Source organism: Plecotus auritus (assembly GCF_963455305.1).
Source record: "Plecotus auritus genome assembly, chromosome: 6".
In the NCBI taxonomy this organism is placed as follows: domain Eukaryota; kingdom Metazoa; phylum Chordata; class Mammalia; order Chiroptera; family Vespertilionidae; genus Plecotus; species Plecotus auritus.
In genome coordinates, this window is record NC_137773.1 from 126303186 (window position 1) to 126324808 (window position 21623).

At 43.3% G+C, this 21623-nt stretch overlaps 1 protein-coding gene across 1 annotated transcript in view; it reads left to right on the forward strand.

Moving 5' to 3' along the window:
- Positions 1-17879, forward strand: part of LOC308251822 (cadherin-related family member 3-like) — a gene marked incomplete at both ends in the record, with an annotated part of 83701 nt that extends 65822 nt beyond the window's left edge. The window contains 8 exons of the mRNA XM_080675498.1: positions 2342-2574; positions 6984-7155; positions 9318-9562; positions 10620-10819; positions 11514-11533; positions 11653-11717; positions 13297-13345; positions 17722-17879. Coding sequence (XP_080531624.1) covers positions 2342-2574; positions 6984-7155; positions 9318-9562; positions 10620-10819; positions 11514-11533; positions 11653-11717; positions 13297-13345; positions 17722-17879 — 1142 coding nt within the window. The remainder of the gene's footprint in view (positions 1-2341; positions 2575-6983; positions 7156-9317; positions 9563-10619; positions 10820-11513; positions 11534-11652; positions 11718-13296; positions 13346-17721) is intronic.
- Between the last annotated feature and the right edge of the window lie 3744 nt (positions 17880-21623).

Here is a 21623-nt window from a genome sequence, read left to right on the forward strand (position 1 = left end):
TGATGAGAGAGAATCATTGATTAGCTGCCTCCTGCACACCCCCTACTGGGGATCGAGCCTGCAACCTGGGCATGTGCTTTTGACTGGAATCAAACCTGGGACCCTTCGGTCTGCAGGCTGATGCTCTACCCACTGAGCAAAACTATCTAGGGCTATATTGATTTTTAGAGAGAGTGGAAGAGAGGGACAGGAGGGGGAGAGAGAGACCACAGGCACCCCGACCTGGGCCTGGGATCGACCTGCAACTGAGGTACATGCCCTTGACCAGGAATGGAAAATGTGACCCTTTGGTGGTCAGGTTGACACTCTACCACTGAGCCACACTGGCCAGGGCAGCAGATACTTATTTGAATCCGGACTCTAACATTCCTAGATGTGTGACCTTGGGCCAATTACTTAAGACCACTGGACTGATTTTCCTTGTCTGTAAAATGGAGACAGTAATAGTCCATATATCATAAGGCTGTTGAGAAGATTCAATGAGATAATGTGTGTAAATAATTCTGATATAGCATTTACTATATACCAGGCACTATTCTAAATGCTTTAGATATTTTAACTTATTTGATCCTCACAACAACTCTATATGATAGCCGCTGTTATTATTCCTTGTTTTCAGATAAAAAAGATATGAGGCCCAGAAAGATTATAGAATTTTTCAATTAATTACATCTAGCAAGTGCCAGAGCTGAGATATGGAACCTAGGCAGTCTGGTTCCAGAGTCTGTACTGTGAACCATTATCTGATGCTAATCTATATATATAAAAAGCCAGCGACTGGGGCACCATAATGACCAGAATGACCCGTGGCTATGACACCCACTGCATCCAGTGAACTGGATGATCAGAGGGTAGGGCCGGCTGGCCAATCTCCCTCAGCCCCTCCCGCTGGCCGGCCCCACCCCTGATCTGCCTCTCCCACCCCAATCAAGGGTGGAGTGGCCAGGCACCCCCTCCCCACATGACCCTTCCCCCTGGCCAGCCCCACCCCTGATCGCCCACCCCTACCCCAATAGGGGCAGGGCCAGCCAGCCAACCTTCTGAAGCTCCTCCCCCTGCCTGGCCCCACCCCAGATCTGCCCCCCACCCCAATCAGGGGCAGGGCTGGCCAGCCAACCACCTGCGGCCCCTCCCCCTGTTTGGCCCCGCCCCTGATGGGCCCCCACCACCCCAATTGGCCCCCAGCCCCTCCCCCCAGCCAGCTCCACCGCAATCGCCCCCCACACCAATTGGGGGGGGTGGGGCTGGCTGGCCAACCTCCTCCAGCCCCTCCCCCAGCCACTGACCCCTGATTGACCCCCCCCCAATCAGGGGCGGGGCCCACCAGCCAATTGCCTGTGGCTCCTCACCCCAGCCGGCCCGTCCCTGATTGGGCCCCGATTGGGGCAGGCCAGCCGGCCAACCTCCTGCCATCTCCTCCTCATGAGAGGCCTGGCCCTGATCCGCCCTGATTGGGGCTGGGCCAGCCGGACCCCACCCATGCACAAATTCGTGCACAGGGCCTCTAGTCTATATATATAAAAGCCTAAGTCACCAAATGACCGAATGACCAGTTGCTATGATGCGCACTGACCACCAAGGGGCAGACGTTCAATGTAGGAGCTGCCCCCTGGTGGTCAGTGCGCTCCCAGAGCAGGAGCGCCACTCAGCTGACTGACCCGTCCCAGTGGCCCACCAGCCAGGCAGCAGCCACTCACTTCCTCAGTAGTCCTGCAGGTCTAATCTCAGGAGAATGGGTCAGGCACCGATGGACCTGTGCTGCCGGCACAATCACGACAGCACTGCCTGGCCTCCTGGAAGTCGGTGTTGGGCACTGCGTTCCACCCCTCCACCCTGATCCCCTTGGGATGGGTGCCAGATGCAGGGCTCATGGCTGGCAAGCACCTCTGCAGTGGTGTGAGCCTCTCCTGATTGCAACTGACTGGGTGCGAACTGTGGCAGGCACAGCGGGGGCGGGATGAGCGGGAGCAGCAGGCATGAGTGGCAGGTGGTGTTGGACTGCAGGTTTCCACCCGATCCCCGCAGGCCACCCCGAGGGACCCCACCTGTGCACGAATTCGTGCACTGGGCCTCTAGTCTTAGTATAATGTCTAGTAGGAAATAAGCATGCAATACATGTAAGTAATTATTGATATTATGAAGTTCTTGTTAACTCATATTATTTGACTTATGCCTCTTCCATCATGTAGAGTTGGGCTTTTCAAGCACATTTCATTGTCCAAAGGCATTCAGATTTGCCCTTTGAGAAACTATGATACTATTTGGAAGGCAAAGGCTTGTCAGCTTTTTAAACTTGTGTATCTGCATGACAAGAATGAACCTTAATAACTGTTATTGGCAGCTTTCTACAAAGTTGGAAGAGTGACCGCCATTGATGAAGACTACCCACCAAACTGTGTTACGTACAAAATAGCTAGTGGAGACATCCAAGTTATACAAAGATTCTGGATTCACCCTCTATCTGGAATGATTGAGCTCACCACACAGCCAGACTATGAGACTGTGAAGCAGTATAACCTCACGGTGGAAGGTGTGGACTGTGACAGACTTCATCCTCGCACAGCGATGACCATGGTGAGTAGAGAGCCTCAGGTTTTGATATAATCAAGATGATCCATTAAGTTCTAATTTATTAAAATTGAAATGTTCAAACAACAACAATGAAAAGTGGTGAAATAAGAACAGTAATTCTCATGAGATTAAAAAGTTTGTAGTGATTGCAAATACACATCTAACATTTATCATGTGTGAGCTCTTGTTCTTGGCACATTTTATACGTTGATGTAGTTCATCTTCACATTCAGTCTTCATGGAAGGCAATATTATTATCATTTCCACTCTACAGATGAGAAAACTAGGGCACATAGTTTAGGAAAATTACTTGAAGTTACTCAGGGTTTGTAGAACTGGATGCAAACCCAGGCTGCCTCTCATTGGGAGGTAATGTTTACAACGAAGGTAGTTAACCAAGGGGCATTCTTGTGGCATCACAGTGGGAGATAGTGTGTGGGGCTTCTAAATTATTTTAGAAACATCAAAGGATTCTTAACAGATATCAAGAGTGAATGCTGCTGTGTTGATGATGTGGTATGTGTTATTAATGACTAGAAGGTTTTGTCACTGGACAAGAAACAGATATAGGATGGAAGAATTTTAAAAAAATATATTTTTATTGATTTCAGAGAGGAAGGGAGAGGGAGAGAGAGATAGAAACATCAATGATGAGAGAGAATCATTGATCTGCTTCCTCCTGCACACCCCCTTCTGGGGATCGAGCCCACAACCCGGCATGTGCCCTTGGCTGGAATCGAACCTGGGACCCTTCACTCCACAGGTCAACACTCTATCCACTGAGCCAAACCAGCCAGGGCAGGATGGAAGAATTTTAAGATCCCCAGGTGGCCTGATGACTCACTGTGCCTTTCCTCTTACTGCACAGAGCCCTGGCTTGCTGCTCACGTGGTGAGTAGGTTTCCTGATGTGTCATTGTGAGGAAAACATCAGGTCCATTTGCAGCAGCGGTTAGATTGACTTTCACAGGGACCAACTACAGTCATGTGGACGGGATTCTGTAGCTTGGTTGTTTCAGGAAAGTACCTGCGAGCGTGATTTCCATACTTAGGTATCTGAGGCAGTTTTTCTTGTAGACATATATAAACTCCCCAGGTAGTATAGGATGATACCACTTGCAATTATCATTCACTTATTACAAATGAGAAGAGGGGAAAGCAGATAAAAAAGCAACTTCAAGTGACTCTGTTCTTATAAAAATAATTTGCATTTTGGCTAAAGAATATGTTTTTATTGATTTTTAGAGAGGAAGGGAGACAGAGAAACTTTGATATGAAAGAGAAACATCCATTAGTTGCCTCCAGTACATGCCCCAACTGGGGAACAAACCTGAAACCTGGGAATGTGTCCTGACTAGTTATCAAACCACAACCTTCTGTAGTATGGGATGACACTCCAACCAACTGAGCCACTCAGCTAGGGCGAGAAGAAACTTTTTTATCCCTTCTTTTTTGTTGTTGTTGTTAATCCTCACCTGAGGATGTTTTTTCCATTGATTTATTTGTTTAGAAAGAGTGGAAGGGAAGAGAGAGAGAGAGAGAGAGAGAGAAACATTGATGTGAGAGAGACACATCAATTGGTTGCTTCCCACATGCATTCTGACTGGGGCTGGGGATTAAACCTGCAACCCAGGTATATGCCTTTGACTGGGAATCAAAACTGCAACCCTTCAGTGGATGGGCCGACACTCTAACCACTGAGTAAAAGTGACCAGGGTTCCTTTTTGTAATTAAAAAAATTTTTAATTGAGGTACAATGGACAAATAACATTATGTTAGTTTCAGGTATACAACGTAATGATTCAATATTTGTATAAATGGGAAATGATCACCACAATAAGTGTGGTTAACATCTGTCACCTTACATAGCTACAAAATTTCCTTCTTTTTTTAACAAATATTTATTGAATGTTTACTCTGTGCATAACATCCTGGGTTACAAAAATGTGTAAGACACCATACCATTAGGGAGCTTAACATTTTTATCATAGGAAAAGTTAAACAGTACATAGCAAGTAGATTGATGCTATAGATAAATGTGACATTTAGGTTTAGAAAAGGGAGATAGGTCTTTAGGGTCCAAACTTTAGAAATCCATCATCATCATTGTTGTCATCGACCCATCAATATCATCACTGTCTCATTTAATCTTCAATCCCATCCCATGAGGTAGTTATTAATGCTTTTTTTTTTTTTACAGATAGTAGAATTTTTATTTCCAAGGCTTTGAAATTATATAACTTATCCAAGTTTAACCAGCTCCAAAGAAGTAGAAGGATTATTAACTCTGGGTCCTTAATCACTATCATATAGCCTAAGTTATCTCTCTAATCCATCAGCAAAGTTAAATAAAGTGTCTCTACTTTCAAAATACATCCCAAATGCTTCCATTCTCACCCACCCACAGCTAACGGCCTGGTTGTGCCACCCTTATCCAGTACCCAGTTGGTGCAGCAGCCTCATAACTACAATCACACAGTAGCCAGAGTGAATCTTTAAAAAGACAAGTCATCCCCTTCCTCAAAGCTCTCCAAAGGCTTCCCATCACACCTGGCATAAGCTCCAAAGTCATTTCTAAGATCTGCAGGGCCCTGCAGCCACCTCTTTGTCTTCAGCTTCTAGCTGTCCCTCTCTTACCTCATTTCAGCCGTATGAGGTTCTTGCTGTTGTTTCAACACACCAAGGATGTCTGCACCTCGGAGCCTTTGACCACGCTGTCATGCTTGCCAACCATCATTCTCACTTGACTCGCATTTCTGCACAAATGAAACCTGCTCACAGAGGTCTTTTCTGTTGTGTGTGATGGTGGAATGTTGAAGCGACCCCTGTGGTCATCATTAGGAGAATGAATGAGTAAAACACGGTAGCTGCATATGATGGGATTCTAAGAATCAAGAAGAAATAGAAACCTAGTTCTCCAAACAGCAACATGGAAAAAGCAAGAAAATATGGTGCTTTGTGAGAAAAGTAGGAAATAGGAAATAGCACCATATCATTTATGCAAATTAAAACCATAAGACCTAACACTTCATATTCTGTGAGGATATATACTTGCTGGAGGGCATATATCAAATATGGGAGAGGAGGAAGGGAATAGAAGAGTGAGTCACAAAAGGAAGGCCTTCTCTGGACACTCCATTGCCATTCTCTACTTCCTTAACCTGCAGAGTTCAATTTCCATATGACATTACCTAATATATTTATTGGTTAATTTGTTTATGGCTTTGCCTCCTACCTTTAGCATATAAATTGCAATGGGCAGGCTTCAGTTTACCAGAGTATCATCTGTGTCTAGGTCAGTGCTTAGCACACAGTAAGTGTTAAATAAATATTCATGACTGGATGAATTTATACCCCAAACCATCCTAGGAAGGGAGAGATTGACATCCCCCTTTTACAGATGAAGAAAACAAGGTTAAGTCACATGTACCAAAATTTGTGCCACACACAATGTACATGTTAGTTCTACTCTTAGTATTCATCTGTAATGTGCTATCCTGGCAAGGCGAAGGCCCAAAGTTTTAATAAAGATTTCTGATTTCCAGTCCTGTGCTATTTCCATTATATCACAGCACTCTCCCTAACATCACATGAAAGTACCCCACATATTGAAGAGAACAGATAGCTATATTCAATCTACAGAAGTAGCATTAAAGAATGAATTATTCCCCAAGAATTTAGCTGTGTTGTTAAAACATTACAAAAAATGTTTAAAAAAGATAATACTTGCAAATATGAGCACACCAGGGATTATTCTGCAAATGTTGTTGAGAAAGTTATTACTCATCTGAGAGTGGGCAGATAACCTTTCTTATCTGACTGGCATTAGATCACTGACATTTAAAAATCCTTGATATTTTGATCTTTTCCCATGTAAATCACAGTTTCCCAGTTTACGGTATTTTAATTAAGCTCTTTTGATAAGAGCTCCTGATTAAAGTCAGAGCATACTTTGAAGTAATCATATTGTTACCAAAAAACATATTGTGCTTGAGAGAATGATGCAGAGGAGGACCCTAAGTTACAAAAGAGCAAACTCAGGATATATTTGCCATTAAGCAGAAATATTTAAAAGATTCAAGGGATTACACTTTTTAGAAGCATTATTCTTCAGCTTTCTTTTTCTCATCATTTATGAAATTTTTGAGTTTTCCACAGGTTCTTCTAATGAGCCCAAAGATCTCCCTAATGGCCACACTGAATGTCACAGCTGACCCAGGAATAAGCCAGCTGAATAGTTGATTGACAGCCAGAACCCAAATCTGCAGAAACATTTCTTCAAACTTACAGTTGCAGACTTTTAATTTAGTAATTCTAAGTGATCTGTCTCTACCCAGATGCTTATTTCAGATTTTGTGTATAAATAGTCAAACGACGTGGATGTGATGTTTCTGTCTCCCTCCCTGCTGACAGGTCACTGTAGACATCGAAGATGAGAATGACGAGGCACCTGTCTGCACACCCTCTCTCTATAAGGCCGTCATTTTTGACAATGTCGTTGCTGGGACAAACGTCAATGGCTTCAAACTAAACTGCCACGACAGAGATTCACAAGATTTTGAAATGCGCTTTGAGATAGTTTCTGGTGGATAATTTTATTATTTCTTTTAATCATGAGCATGTCTTAAATTGACATTAGTCATATCCTCTTCGACATGATATAATCTTGGAAAGAACTATATTTATAAATGTTAAGCTATTTCATATCTATGGCATTAAGTTTCTCCAAGGAACCCTTTTCACTTCCTTATATCCAATTTAATTCCTCTTGTGGAATATCATTGATTTCTTTTTTTTTAAATCCTCACCTGAGGATATTTTTCCATTAATTTTAGAGAGAGTGGAAGAGAGAGGAAAAGACAGAGAGAAATGTCGATGTGAGAGAAATACATCGATTGGTTGCCTCCTGCACGCGCCCTGACAAGGGCACAGGCTGGTGAGGAGCCTGCAACCGAGTTATGTGTCCTTGACTGGAATCGAACCTGGGACCCTTGGGTCCACAGGCCGATGCTCTATTCACTGAGCCAAACTGGCTAGGGCGATCTATCATTGATTTCAATGACACTTGACAATGAAGAGACTTTGGACCTGCATGGGAAACACTGCTGGTTAAGTTACAAGGAACTAAAGCTGCTGTCCTTGTGCTGGCTGAAAACAGCATCCCCCTTTCCATGTGATAGTGATACAGATTCTCTAGGATAGATGTTTTCAGCTGAATTATTGTTGGATTCACAGAGGCCCATATCAACTTTGGTCATAAGATGACATATGGGAGAAACTCATTGGAGACCAAATATGTACTAAAAGATGGGGAGTTGAACCGGCAACCTCTGGTGCACAAGATGACACCCAACCAACTAAGCCACACCAGCCAGGGCACTTTTCTCTTGCTTTCACCTTTGCCCATTTGCCTCAGAGTCAGGTGGGAGGACCCAGCAGGAGCCCTAGTACCTCAGAGTACCCTTGCCCAGGCCTCAGGATTTCCATGAGATCTTCTGATTACAGCCCACCATGGTTACAGCCAAGTAATCCATCCCCCAATGGCAGCCATAGGTGTCTAGAGAGCTTAGTGAATCTAGAGAGTATGGCCTAGTAGAAGTAGCGTGAACAGATGGGTCCAGACTGAGGAAGGTTATAAAACGATTAGATGAGAGGCGTGAAAGATAGAATAAGGTTCTCAAAAGGAGAGGAAAGCTGGAGTAGGGGCATGCTCTTACATAGTAGAAAATTTGGGATATATATATCTCAAAGTGATTCCTGGATGTCAAAGTTTTCATTAATTCATTCTACTATTCAGTTACAAATCAACATTCTTTTTTATCCTTGAACTGTATGAGACTTACTGTGTAAATAAAATATTTCATTAACCCCCCCCCCCCAAAAAAAAAGAATTAGGAAAATTTGTGCCGCACAGTATGTATAGTAGTATGTTAGTTCTACTACTAGTATTTACCTGTAATGTGCTATCCTACTGCAGGGTGTAAAACTAACAAACACACACACACAAAGATGGGTACACAATAGGGTACAATATAGATATGAATCTTATATTCATAGAACTCATTGTTCACTGAATGAGTGGTAAGATCAGTAATTATAAAACTACGAAGTATGGAAAGTTCTATTAAGGAAAATTACTGGGTATCATTAGACAATATAACAAGGAGAAGTTCCTAAAGTATGGAGGTTAGACCTGCTGTCATGTACCTGAAAGAATGGGAGTGTGGATGTCAGTAATCACCTTGACAATTCATTACAAGGACTAGTTCCATGTCTGCTTCTCTTGCTAGATGGTGGGGGTACTATGTGCATGTTGTTTTACAACAGTGTCTCCAGGGCCATTGAAACTGGACTTGAAACTTGAGTAGGGGCTCAATAGATATTTGTGGTCTGACTGGCCCATTTGATATTGATCTAGACTAAGTGGACAGTGGATATAAAATTTCTCTGAGTGGGAGATAAAGGAAGGGGAAGCAATTAAGGCAGAGTAATTTGATAATAGTCTGATGCTTGCTGACCTTATATGGAGATAAGACTCATGATCTTAACCTTTAAAATTTTTCTGACCAACTGAATTTATTACTTATTTGACTTCAATTTATTATAAGCCTTGTATAGATTTAGGAATTCATAGACCAATAGAAATTTTATTTATTTATCACTATTATGTTTCAAAAGCTACCTATGACAGTTAGAGGAGACCTTTTAACATATCTCAAAATAATTTTTTAATTATCCCTTTTAAAGGAAATGAGAACAATCACTTTGGATTTGACCCAACTCGAGGTTCAAATACTCCAAAATTAATTGTGAAGAACGCTTTTCACTTTGAATCTGGAGCTGAATTGCAGCGGCAGTACCATCTCGTGGTCCACATAATTGATGACAACCTGAAATATGGCAAAGCCACCAAGCCTAAGACAGGCACTGCTATTATAGATATTTATGTGGCAAGGGCCAATGTGCCACCTCCTGCAACCACCAGTTCTGAAGTAAAGAGTTATTGAATTTAATTTGGGTCTCTGTGTGGGAAATATTCTCTTGTAAATTCAAGTTTCATCTAGAAAGGCTAGCAGGCTATGTAGGGCATCACCTTCACCCAAATGCCTTTCCACTTGCTCACTACCCCATCCACCCTACAGGCAACATTTTATAGTGTGCATCCCTGAATATAAACTGTGAGTATAAACCGTGGGTGAGAGAGACTTTTTGATAATTGCAGGTGGAGCACAGAGGACTCCCAAGGAACTAATTATGTCTACATGGTCTGAAAGTCCGGCACACCAGAAAGGCCCACTGATCAATGAAATCTACCAGTTAAATATTTCTACAAATCGGCACTTTTAAATGTTATTCTCTGTTGTTGGCCATATTATTCATAGTAATGAGCACCTACCATGTGCCAGGCACTGTAGTACATGTGTCATATTCATCATTTCATCTAATGTTTGATCAGAGCCTGTGAAGTTTAGCAGACCCTTTAGTATTTTGTTATTTCAAAAATAGAGCAGCAAAGCCTCTGCAGGATCCCAGAACAGCTTCAGAGTCACCCAAGGAGAAAGCCTGTGCAGTAGACTGTGTGGTTAGTGTATGTTATTGTCTTCTATCCTCTGAAATCCAGTCATTTTTTTTACAACATGGATGATAAATCTCTCCACCAGAATATTTGATTTTTATGAAAACACTGTTCTCTCAAGCTGCACAAAAGGGTTTTATCCTGTGTGGAGTAGATAATAGAGGCATACAAGCCTGAAAAATCTCAGATGCCATCTAGTTCAACCCCTTGATTTTCCAGATGAGAAAACTGCAGTCAAGACAGGAAATGTGATCATTGCTTACAGTTCAAGTCTGCAGATCCTTAAATTGGTGCCTTCTCTAGGCTTGAGTGTTCCTCAGTATCGCCTGTGGGTTTTACAAAAATTCACATAGCTGGGTCAATACCCCACTGTCTGTATGGGACCATGGCTCCATACTGATGCTCATTTGTAAACAGATGCCCTCTGAAAACATAAATTAATGCTCTGTTTGCTTTGAAATGCTGTTTCCCAGCAAAGAAAAGGCCTGACCATCGTGTACACAGCCATCAACACATACACATCCAGTGGCTGGTACATTCCTTTCATCTTCACTCTGATGGCTGTTTTCTTTGCCGGGTTGGTTTCCTGGGTATGTTTCCTGCTTTGGAGATATGGAAACACTATGGAATGCTGTCAGAAAACGGCCAAGGAAGTTTCCAAGCCCAAACCCAAGTATGTGGTTTTTCTTTCTAAGCTTCTGATGTAAAGAGTTGAAATCCTTTGGTGATGCTACTCTTTCTGCCTAAGAGCCCTGTAAGGGGCACAGAGGAACGTACTTGGGAAACAAAGCATGACGGTCCCTTTCCCGGCTCCAAACCTGCTCTAACTTTAAAAAACAGCAACAGCGTATCTTTGGGGTCTACCTTAGAGCCTCTGAAACACATTTTCTGTGAGAACAGATTTTAAACAAGTCAATTTGTGAGCAGACAAGCCAAACAACTCCCATATTATTTTGAGCATGCATCACGGGCAGGTGTGTGACAACCACCGGGGGACTATGGACAGGTGGTAAGTCCAGGTGCCCTCGCCACACTTGCTTTGAATCTCTGTGAAACTGGGCAGATGCCAAAGAAATGGAGAAAATGCAGATGCTTTCATCACCATCCTAAATAGTTCATCAGGGAGCAGAATACCATGGCCTCCAAAATAGAGTTGATTATGAGTTTTTATTAACTAAGCAGAGATCATTTATGACTCAGCGATGGGAGGTGGTGATGGTTAATGACATTAGTTCACCATACAGAATTGTTTTAAAAATTGGGAATAAGAGAGATGTGGTAATAGCCAGATGCTGCAAAAAATTATTTTTTTTGCCATATGGTAGCCTAATGAAGCTGATATTTTGTCAAATTTTCTTTTCATACAGGGGAATAAAGTATATTGCAGGTAAGATACAGATTGCTCATTGTCACATGATTATGATGAATTGTGTGGTTTTGAAAAGCCACTCATTAGATACCTGCCATTTATTAATTTGTTTGTTTGTTTATGTATTTGTTGAATAGGAGATAGAAATCAAATGGAAAAGATTGTCATGGAAAACAGAAATAAAAAACTAGAAGTATTAACAGTAAGTACATTTTTTATGAGCCCTCCATAGTTAGAGGAAAGAGGATTACAGTTTCTTTATAATTATTGTTCAATAAAAAGTTCTTCCATGTAAACATATGGTAAATCTACTCAGGCATCATAGAAAGGAAATAAAATTATTTCAATGTATCAGCTTCTGTTGAATTACAAAAATGGAGTTTCAGATCCAGTCTTAGAATCTCGCTTAGATCTAATTTTGCTGCTAATATTGTATGTGTATTCATCAAAAACAACATTATTTACTATTGCTTAAAAATAAGATCTGCTTTTTTACAACATGGTGGTGTTAGGTAAGTAAATAAGTACATCAAAAAAGGAAAACATCTAGATTTGAGAATAGATTACATATTTGATAAAGCCGAATAACGCCTTCAACTCTAGGGTTTCTTATCAGGTAGTAAAATCTATCCCTCGGAGTATTGAAATCTTTAAATTGGCTGATACTCACTCATTAACGGATCCATGTCAACAACTGTACAAGGGTAAGGCTGTTCCAGGAAGTAGACATGTGAAGCAGAACAAGAAGGCATTTTTTTAAAAAATATTTTTTATTGATTGCAGACAGGAAGAGAGAGAAAAACATCAATGATGAGAGAGAATCATTGACTAGCTGCCTCCTGCACACCCCACACTGGGGATTGAGCCCACAACCCAGACATGTGTCCTTGACTGGAATCAAACCCGGGACCCTTGAGTCCACAGGCTGACACTGTATCCACTGAGCCAAACCAGCCAGGGCAGGAAGACATTTCGTAGTCTCCATCTCCCTTTTCTTTTTGCACCTGCTGCCCCATTAACAACAGGCTTGTCTGCCTGAGTCCTGATTGACCATGACATTGTTTCATGAGCCTGTTCTCTTTCAGTGCTCTCTTCCCTGCGTTTTCCTTTATGAAACTGACGCCAGCCAAGCACCTCTGCTAGTGAGTGAGGGCTGGCAAAACAACACAGTGCAGACTGGGTGGCTTAAACAACAGACTTCTATTTTCTCCCAGTTCTAGAGGTTCGAAGTCTCAGGGGAAGGTCAGCAGGTTTGGTGTCTTCTGAGGTCTCTGCACGGCTTGCACATGGCTGCCTTCTCTCTGTGTCCTCACATGGTCATTTCTCAGCTCTTTGGTCTGTGTCCTAACCTCTGTTCTTATAGCGACACAAGTCATATTAGATTAAGGCCCACCAATATGACCTCATTTTACCTTAATCACCTATTTCCAGGCCCTATATTTAAATCTAGTCCCATTCTGAGGTGCTGGGTATTAGTGCTTCAACATGAAGTCTGAGGGAGCACAAGTCAGCCCTAACATTTCCCATTCAAGATAAGAGACTTCACATCAGTAAGAAGATCTGAGTTGAGGGAGGGCATGGCGGGCAGACTCATGTGGGGGCTGGGGCTGGGAGGAGACAAGAATAGCAGGACATTTTTGAACCAGGGTTGCTAGCTCTCTACATAAGAAAAACAAGGTAATTTATAAGAAGTCACCTGCTTAAAGTACTCAACACTTGTCAAAATTAATTTTATCAAGCTGGCTTTATTGCTAATATTTTGTGTGTTGTTTTTTTAAAAGGAAACCATTGTGTATGAAACTATATTTGATGGAGAAGCCATTGATCCAGGTATGGTGCTGAAGTATCTTTAAATTAAGCCACTTTTGCCTATTTGGATGCTAAGCTATGTGAATAAATTACTTATTCATTGTGCTTTGCATAATGAGACTCTGTACTAAAGCAAACCATTCAAGGTCCAGGCAGGTAAAATAAATGACCAAAAGGTGCCATATAAGACAGTTCAGTCATCAATGGCGGTTGATGCTTGGGAGCCATAACTATTATTGGGCTCCATCAAATTATTGCCCATTGGGAATGGGCCTGGAGTTGCCAGAATTCTGATGCTTAAAAAGAAGCTGGAAGTCTAAGTTTTCACATGAAATTTGCCCATTTTTAAATGTAGGTAAGTAGTTCAATTAAAACAAACTCCATTTTCCAGGCCAAATAAAACACTTTTCCCCCTCCTGGTTACTGTTATGTAAACTACCCTGAGACTTACTGGCTTAGAACAATAACCATCTTATTATATCTCAAAATTTTGTGGGTCAAGAATTTGTGCAGGTGTCACCTGGGCAATTCATTGGCTTTACTGTATTAAAAGGAACTTCATTGGCAGCTGGTGTGGTTGGTGGGCCCGAAGTGGCTTAATTACATGCCTGACAACTTGGTGGGGGTAGTTGCATGGTTAGGCTCAGGTGGGTCCCACTTACTCTTTAAAAATTAAAAAAAAATTTAATTATGGTTGGCATTCGATATTATTTTATATTAATTTCAGCTGTACAGCATAGTGGTTAGACAATTATATAATTTATGAAGTGATTCCTCTGATAATTCAAGTATCCACTTGGCATCATACATAGTTATTACAATATTATTGACTATACTAGAGGCCTGGTGCACAAAATTCGTGCATGGGGGTGTGTGTCCCTCAGCCCAGCCTGCACCCTCTCCAATATGGGATCCCTCTCATAATCCAGGACTGTTGGCTCCCAACAGCTCACCTTCCTGCCTTCCTGCTTGCCCCTAACCACTTCTGCCTGCCAGCCTGATCACCCCCTAACCACTCCCCTGACAGCCTGATTGATGCCTAACTGCTCCCATGCCAGCTTGATTGCCCCTAACTGTCCTCCCCTGCAGGCCTGGTCACCCCCAACTGCCCTTCCTGCAGGCCCAGTCGCCCCCAACTTCCCTCCTCTGCAGGCCTGGTCCCTCCCAACTGCCCTACCCTGCTGGCCATCTTGTGGTGGCCATCTTGTGTCCACATGGGGGCAGGATCTTTGACCACATGGGGGCAGCCATATTGTGTGTTGGAGTGATGGTCAATCTGCATATTACTCTTTTATTAGATAGGATAGAGACCTGGTGCATGGGTGGGGGCTGGCTGGTTTGCCCTGAAGGGTGTCCCGGATCAGGGTGGGGGTTCCCTTGGGGCATGGGCGGCCTGGGCGAGGGGCCTGTGGTAGTTTGCAGGCCGGCCACACCCCCCGGCGACCCAAGCAGAGGCCCTGGTATCTGGGATTTATTTAATCTTCTATAATTGAAACTTTGTAGCCTTGAGCAGAGGCCAAGGCAGGCCAGGGCTATGGAAAGCTTGGCTTCCTCCATTGCTGGGGAAACCCAAGCCTCCTGCTCTCTCCGTGGCTGCAGCCATCTTGGTTGGGTTAATTTGCATACTCTCTCATGATTGGCTGGTGAGAGTGGCTTGTGGGTGTAGTGGAGTGATGGTTAATTTGCATATCACTCTTTTATTAGATAGGACTAGAGGCCCAGTGCACGAAATTTGTGCATGGGGTGGGGGGTGTCCCTCAGCCCAGCCTGCACCCTCTCTAATCTGGGACCACTCGAAGGATGTCCAACTGCCCTTTTAGACCTGATCCCAGTGGGATTAGGCCTAAACAGGCAGTCGGACATCCCTCTCACAATCCAGGACTGCTGGCTCCCAACTGCTTGCCTGCCTGCCTTCCTGATTGCCCCTAACCCCTTCTGCCTGCCAGCCTGATTGATGTCTAACTGCTCCCCTGCCATCCTGTTTGCCCCCAACTTCCCTCTTCTGCCTGCCTGGTCACCCCTAACTGCCCTTCCCTGCAGGCTTGATCGACCCCAACTGCCCTCCCTTGCAGGCCTGGTTCCTCCCAACTGCCCTCCCCTGCTGGCCATCTTGTGGTGGCCATCTTGTGTCCACATGGGGGCAGGATCTTTGACCACATGGGGGCAGCCATCTTGTGTGTTGGAGTGATGGTCAATCTGCATATTACTCTTTTATTAGATAGGATAGAGGCCTGGTGCATGGGTGGGAGCTGGCTGGTTTGCCCTAAAGGGTGTCCTGGATCAGGGTGGGGGTTCCCTTGGGGTGTGGGGTGGCCTGGGCGAGGGGCCTGTGGTGGTTTGCAGGCTGGCCACGCCCCCTGGTGACTCAAGTGGAGGCCCTGGTATCTGGGATTTATTTATCTTCTACAATTGAAACTTTGTAGCCTGGAGTGGAGCCAAGCCTTCTACTTGCTCTGTGGCGGCAGCCATTTCTGTTGGGATTTATGTATCTTCTATAGTTGAAACTTTGTAGCCTTAAGCGGAGGCCAAAGCAGGCCAGGGGTGTGGAAACTTGGCTTCCTCCATCGCCAGGGGCAACTCAAGCCTCCTGCTCTCTCCAGCTGTGTGGCTGCTGCCATTTATGTTGGGATTAATTTATCTTTTATAATTGAAACTTTGTAGCCTTAAGTGGAGGCCTGGGCCAGCCAGAATGTGCGGAAAGCTTGGCTTCCTCCATTGCCGGGGAAACCCAAGCCTCCCTCCTGCTCTCTCCGTGGCTGCAGCCATCTTGGTTGGGTTAGTTTGCATACTCGCTCATGATTGGCTGGTGGGCGTGGCTTGTGGGTGTAGCGGAGTGATGGTTAATTTGCATATTACTCTTTTATTAGATAGGACTTATTTACTAGAGGCCCAGTGCCCAACTTCGTGCATGGGTAGGGTCTGGCCGGCCCGCCCTGAACGGGGCCAATCAGGGCCAGGCCGACTGGGGAGAGGGGACATGGGAGGTTGGTTGGCTGGCCCCCCAGGACACCCCACCCCCCTAACCCCCCGTCGAACTCCCAGTTGAGGGGACAATTTGCATATTTGGCTTTTATTATATAGGATTATATCCTAGACACCTAAGAAACAACAATTTGTTGAATGTTTACTCTATCAAGCCCTATTTACCTTGTTTCTTTTCTCTTGTATATTACTATATTTCATTATTATTTCTATAAAACATCAGTAGGTTAAACCTCAGACACTGTGTAAGGCACCCACCTCACTTGAGGGAAAATTTAAACAACAATTTGACTTGCTTTTTAAAATAATGTTTGAGCCAAAACCGGTTTGGCTCAGTGGATAGAGCATCGGCCTGCGGACTGAAGGGTCCCAGGTTCGATTCCGGTCAAGGGCATGTAGCTTGGTTGTGGGCACATCCCCAGTGGGAGGTGTGCAGGAGGCAGCCGATCGATGTTTCTCTCTCATCGATGTTTCTGACTATCTATCACTCTTCCTTCCTCTCTGTAAAAAATCAATAAAATATATTTAAAAAAAATAAAAATAAAAATAAATAGCAAACTTCAAAAGAGATACCAAACTATTTTAAAAAAAATAATGTTTGATTTTAAAATAATTAGGTTCCCAAGAAATTGTGTGTGCGCACTCACGTGCACGTGCGTGCATTCGCACGCGCACGCGCGCGCGCACACACACACACACACACACACACACACACACACCACAGAGAAGTACTTTATACCCATCACCTAGTTTATCTCAAAGGCAACGTTTTCTAAAGCTACAGCACCAAACCCATGAAACTGACACTGGTCAACGAACTGGACTACAGATTTTTTTTTAAAATATATTTTATTGATCTTTTACAGAGAGGAGGGAGGTGGATAGAGAGTTAGAAACATCGATGAGAGAGAAACATCGATCAGCTACCTCCTGCACACCTCCTACTGGGGATGTGCCCGCAACCAAGGTACATGCCCTTGACCGGAATCGAACCTGGGACCTTTCAGTCCGCAGGCCGACGCTCTATCCACTGAGCCAAACCAGTTAGGGCTGGACTACAGATTTGATCAGTTTGGGCATACACTTATTTTTTATGTCTGTGTGAATAGTTCTGTGACATTTAATCACCTATATAGATTCATGTGATCACTACCATGGTTAAGATGAAAAACCATTCCTCCACCAAACAAGATATCTCTAGTGCTAAAGGGGCAATTTTTAATGCATGTGAAATCACACACTGCTTCAAGTTTTGCTTCTCATTTTCCCTTTGGTAACAGAGCAAGGCTTGAAAAGACAAACAGCTTGTCACTACTGGCTATATAGCAAATGCTCAGTAAACACTTTGTGGGATGAACCAATGCTTTGTGAGTTCATTATAATCTACGTTCTTTGTGTTTTGTGTTCTCCCACAGTCTCTGGGAATGTGTATGAATATAACAGCAGAACAGGTGCACGAAAGTGGAAGAAGTCCCCCAGGCACCAGGAGGCGTCCTTGGCGAGCATGTACGCCCTCCCCGAACCCCACCCTTCTGAGGAGTCCAGGTCTTTAAGAATTCCCATGCAGGACTAGCACTTCCTGTGTGGCTCAATGGTTGCTGTTTTGGTGTGTGTCACTCTCATGGTAATTTTTTCCCTGGCTATTTAATTAAATGGCAGATGTGAGGCCAGCTGCTTTGTTTATAGCTTTCTGGAATCCTCCAGTTCAGGGCATCAGGGTGAGGACAGCAGGACTGGTTGACCCTGAATGTCTAAATAGCTTTGCTGAAAACTAGAGACTAAACTGATGCATGTTCACGGCCTGACTTTGCCCAGTGGAAGGTGTGCTTGTTACGACTGGAGCCTGTTATTCTCACTGCTACAGCCCCAGCACATGCTTGGCACAGTGGGGACTCCATACATATTTAGTGAATAAATGAATTTGAGTATATAAATCCAGATCTCTCGCCTTTAATTCAAATTGCTTATTATTCCTATGTCCCACAAAATAGAAATGGGAATTATCTTTAGAGAAGAACTTTTTTGGTTTCTAGTAGTCATAAGAAACAAAGAATTTTTTCCAGCATTTTCAAAAAGCACAATTGATCCTGCTTTTACATTGCTTTTTGTAGCACTATGAAGAACGAACCCCAGAAACTTTAATTATTATTACTGATGACTTGCCAGGGAGATGTAGGCATCCAACCTTTTGAGAACTATGTACTTAGACAAATAAGTTTTAAGTACACATGTACTCTCTGATGATCTCCCTCTTGGGTATCAGAAGACACATGGTAGCAGGAGACCAGAGCAATGTTGATGGTAGAGACTAAATCCACATTTAACCCAAAATAGAGTTCAACATGGGATATATATTTTAATTACTATTATTTTTTTGTTAATCTTTACCCAAGGATATTTTTCCATTGATTTTTAGGGAGAGTGGAAGAGAGATGGAAAGACAGAGAGAAACATCGATGTGAGAGAAACACATCAATTGGTTGCCTCCTGAATGCGACCCTGTCGGGTCTGGGGAGGAGCCTGCAACCAAGGTGCGTGCCCTTGACTAGAATTGAACCCAGGACCCTTTGGTCCACAGGCCGATGCTCTACCCACTGAGCAAACCGGCTAGGGTGACATCGGATATTTCCATAATAAATCTTATTCAAAGCAAAAACCATAAGCAATGACTTTGAGTCAGAGGATTATGGGGGCTTGGATGGTCAGAAACGTCTTGATGTTGATGCCCCTTTGCATGTGTGCACACGGATGATCCCTTCTTGGCCCTGGGACACCTCACGCCCCAAGAAGAGAGAGCACCTGGACATAAACAGGCTCATTTTCCACTTATGTCTAACCCCATGGGTCAATCCTCAGGGGCACTATGGTGTGGGGGACATCGGTGGGTTTGAAGTCGGGAGCTTTGAAAGTCGGTTTTCTTCTTCAAGACTATGTACAATCATCAATATATACAATTCCCCCCCTGCCCCATTTCTGTCTCATCATTTTGTTGTGAGAAACAACATAAAAGAATTGAGATTCTACATTTGGCAGTGCTTTTTAAACTGTAAGTATTATCTCTGTTAAACAGGATTGGTTTCATTAAGTCAAAACTGGCCAGCGAGGGAGCAGTGGCTTGGAACACAGAGAGGGTCACTCCATGGTTCTAAGCAATCTATGTTGGAATTGGTTGGTAATTAGCTTCACAGCTTTTGTGAAGGAGTAGACTACCTTGCTCCAGATGGCATGACAATTCTCCACCAGGGGAGAGACTGAAGACTGGGAAAACGCTCTCCCCTCTCCAGAAAGACTCGCTGGATCAATTACGATTAGATGGATGTAGACATGTGAGTCTCCATCTGCCACCACCTGAGCTTTTAAGAAAAAAACCCCAAAGCATTTATAAACGTCCTTCTCAAAGTCTGGATTGGATCAATTAGTATTGTATCTGCCTGTGCCAAAACCAAGAAAAATTGGTACATTGTTTTTACTTTCCGTTGTTGAATTGTTTTGGGTCTGTTTCGGATCTGGCCAAGAGATAATGTATGTGCTGGAGACAACGTGCCTGGAGGTAGGGTGGGAAAGGTAACGTGGGAGAAGGGGGTTAAGCGGGGCGGGGCGGGGGGCGGGGAGCTGAAGAAGGCTGCTGTCAGGGGCAGGACCCTGGAATTTGACCTGTCTTTTGGTTCCAAATCAATTTGCCTCCAAACTCCGATGCTCTTTACCACCAGGCTCCAATTTAACAGTAATGACTGGATGCATTTCCTGAGGCTGCCTTAACCCATAGCACAGACTTGGTGGCTTAAGCAACAGCACTTGATCCTCTCACATTTCTGGAAGCCAGAATTCTAAATGTTGGCAGGATCACACTCGCTCGGGCGGCTCTAGGGGAGAACCTGCCACTGCCCTCCTCAGCTCCTGGTGGCTGCCCTGGTGTTCCTGGGCTTGTGGCTGCCTCCCTCTAATCTCTGCCTTTCATGTCACTTTCTCCTCAATGTGTCCGTCACATGTCCCTCTACTCCACTCCTATAAAGACATGTTTCTGATACAGGCCCCCCTGGATAATTCAGGGGGATCTCCCCATTTCAAGCTGCAAAGACTTTCCAATAAGATCATGTGCCCAGGTTCCAGGGGTCCGGACACCGACATATCCTTTTTTGGGTTACCATTCTACAAACTATAGTGACTTCAAAAGTCTTTAATATAGGATATAAATTAATGCTATCTTACTACGAACAATGTGACCATTTTAGTTTGTTTAAAAATATCTATTGAGTGCCTACTCTTTGCCAAGAATATTTTAAGGCCTTTAATCAATAAAAATGCAAGTGCCTTTGACCCGGTAATTTTATTGCTTGAAATGTCCCTGTAGGTAGGTTTACAAAAGATTTATGAGATTTTTTGTGTATGATTGCTCATGGTAGTAGTTTGTAAGAGAAAAACAACTGGAATAGAATCAAAGCGTCCATTTAATAAGGGGGTTGGTTGGAAAATCACATCATGTACAAATTATAATATTAAAAAATTAGGCATATATTGATATGCAAGATATATTAAGTGATCAAGGAGGATAACCTACAGAGTTTTCATTCATATGAATAAATAAGCATCTATGTAGATATATGTGCTGGCATATGCATTGACTTGGGGGCAGTGAGAAGTCATAGGAACTGTTAAAAGCGATTACCTTTTACAGCAAGTCTGGGGAGGAAATGCAAAGGATGAAGGAAGATTTTTCCTTTTCCTTTCACTGTTTCTGAACCATTGAATTTTCCAATTTTCTTTGTACATATTTTTATTTTTAATAATATAGGTAGGTATATCTGGTGGTGAGAATTTAGGACATTTATTTCTTTTCTAATACTTTCTTTATTCTGGAATTTTGTAAGAGGTCTGAGGCTTTTCTTCAAATCAATTTGAAACTTCAGAGCTGTCTACCGCTTGGGATAGTTTCTTCCTGATTTGTATAATTATTGTTGCTTTTCCACCGGTCTCGGTTTCCCCTTTTGAAATGGAAATGGATTGTTCTCATGTTGGGTCTCCAGGATTCAGTAGCTAAATCTCTTATCTTTTCCTCTCATCATTTCTAACCTATTGAATCATCACTCTGCTGTTAGAGATTTCTTTCACTTGATATTCTGGGTCACTAACTTCGATCTCGCCAGTTTCAATTTCTCCTCATCTACTGATTTTTTAAGATCATATTTTTAGTCACAGGAAGATGTGTGTGTATGTGTGTGTGTGTGTGTGTGTGAGAGAGAGAGAGAGAGAGAGAGAGAGAGAGAGTGTGAGTGTGCATGAGTGAGTGTGTATATGTGTGATTGTGTGTGTGTGAGTG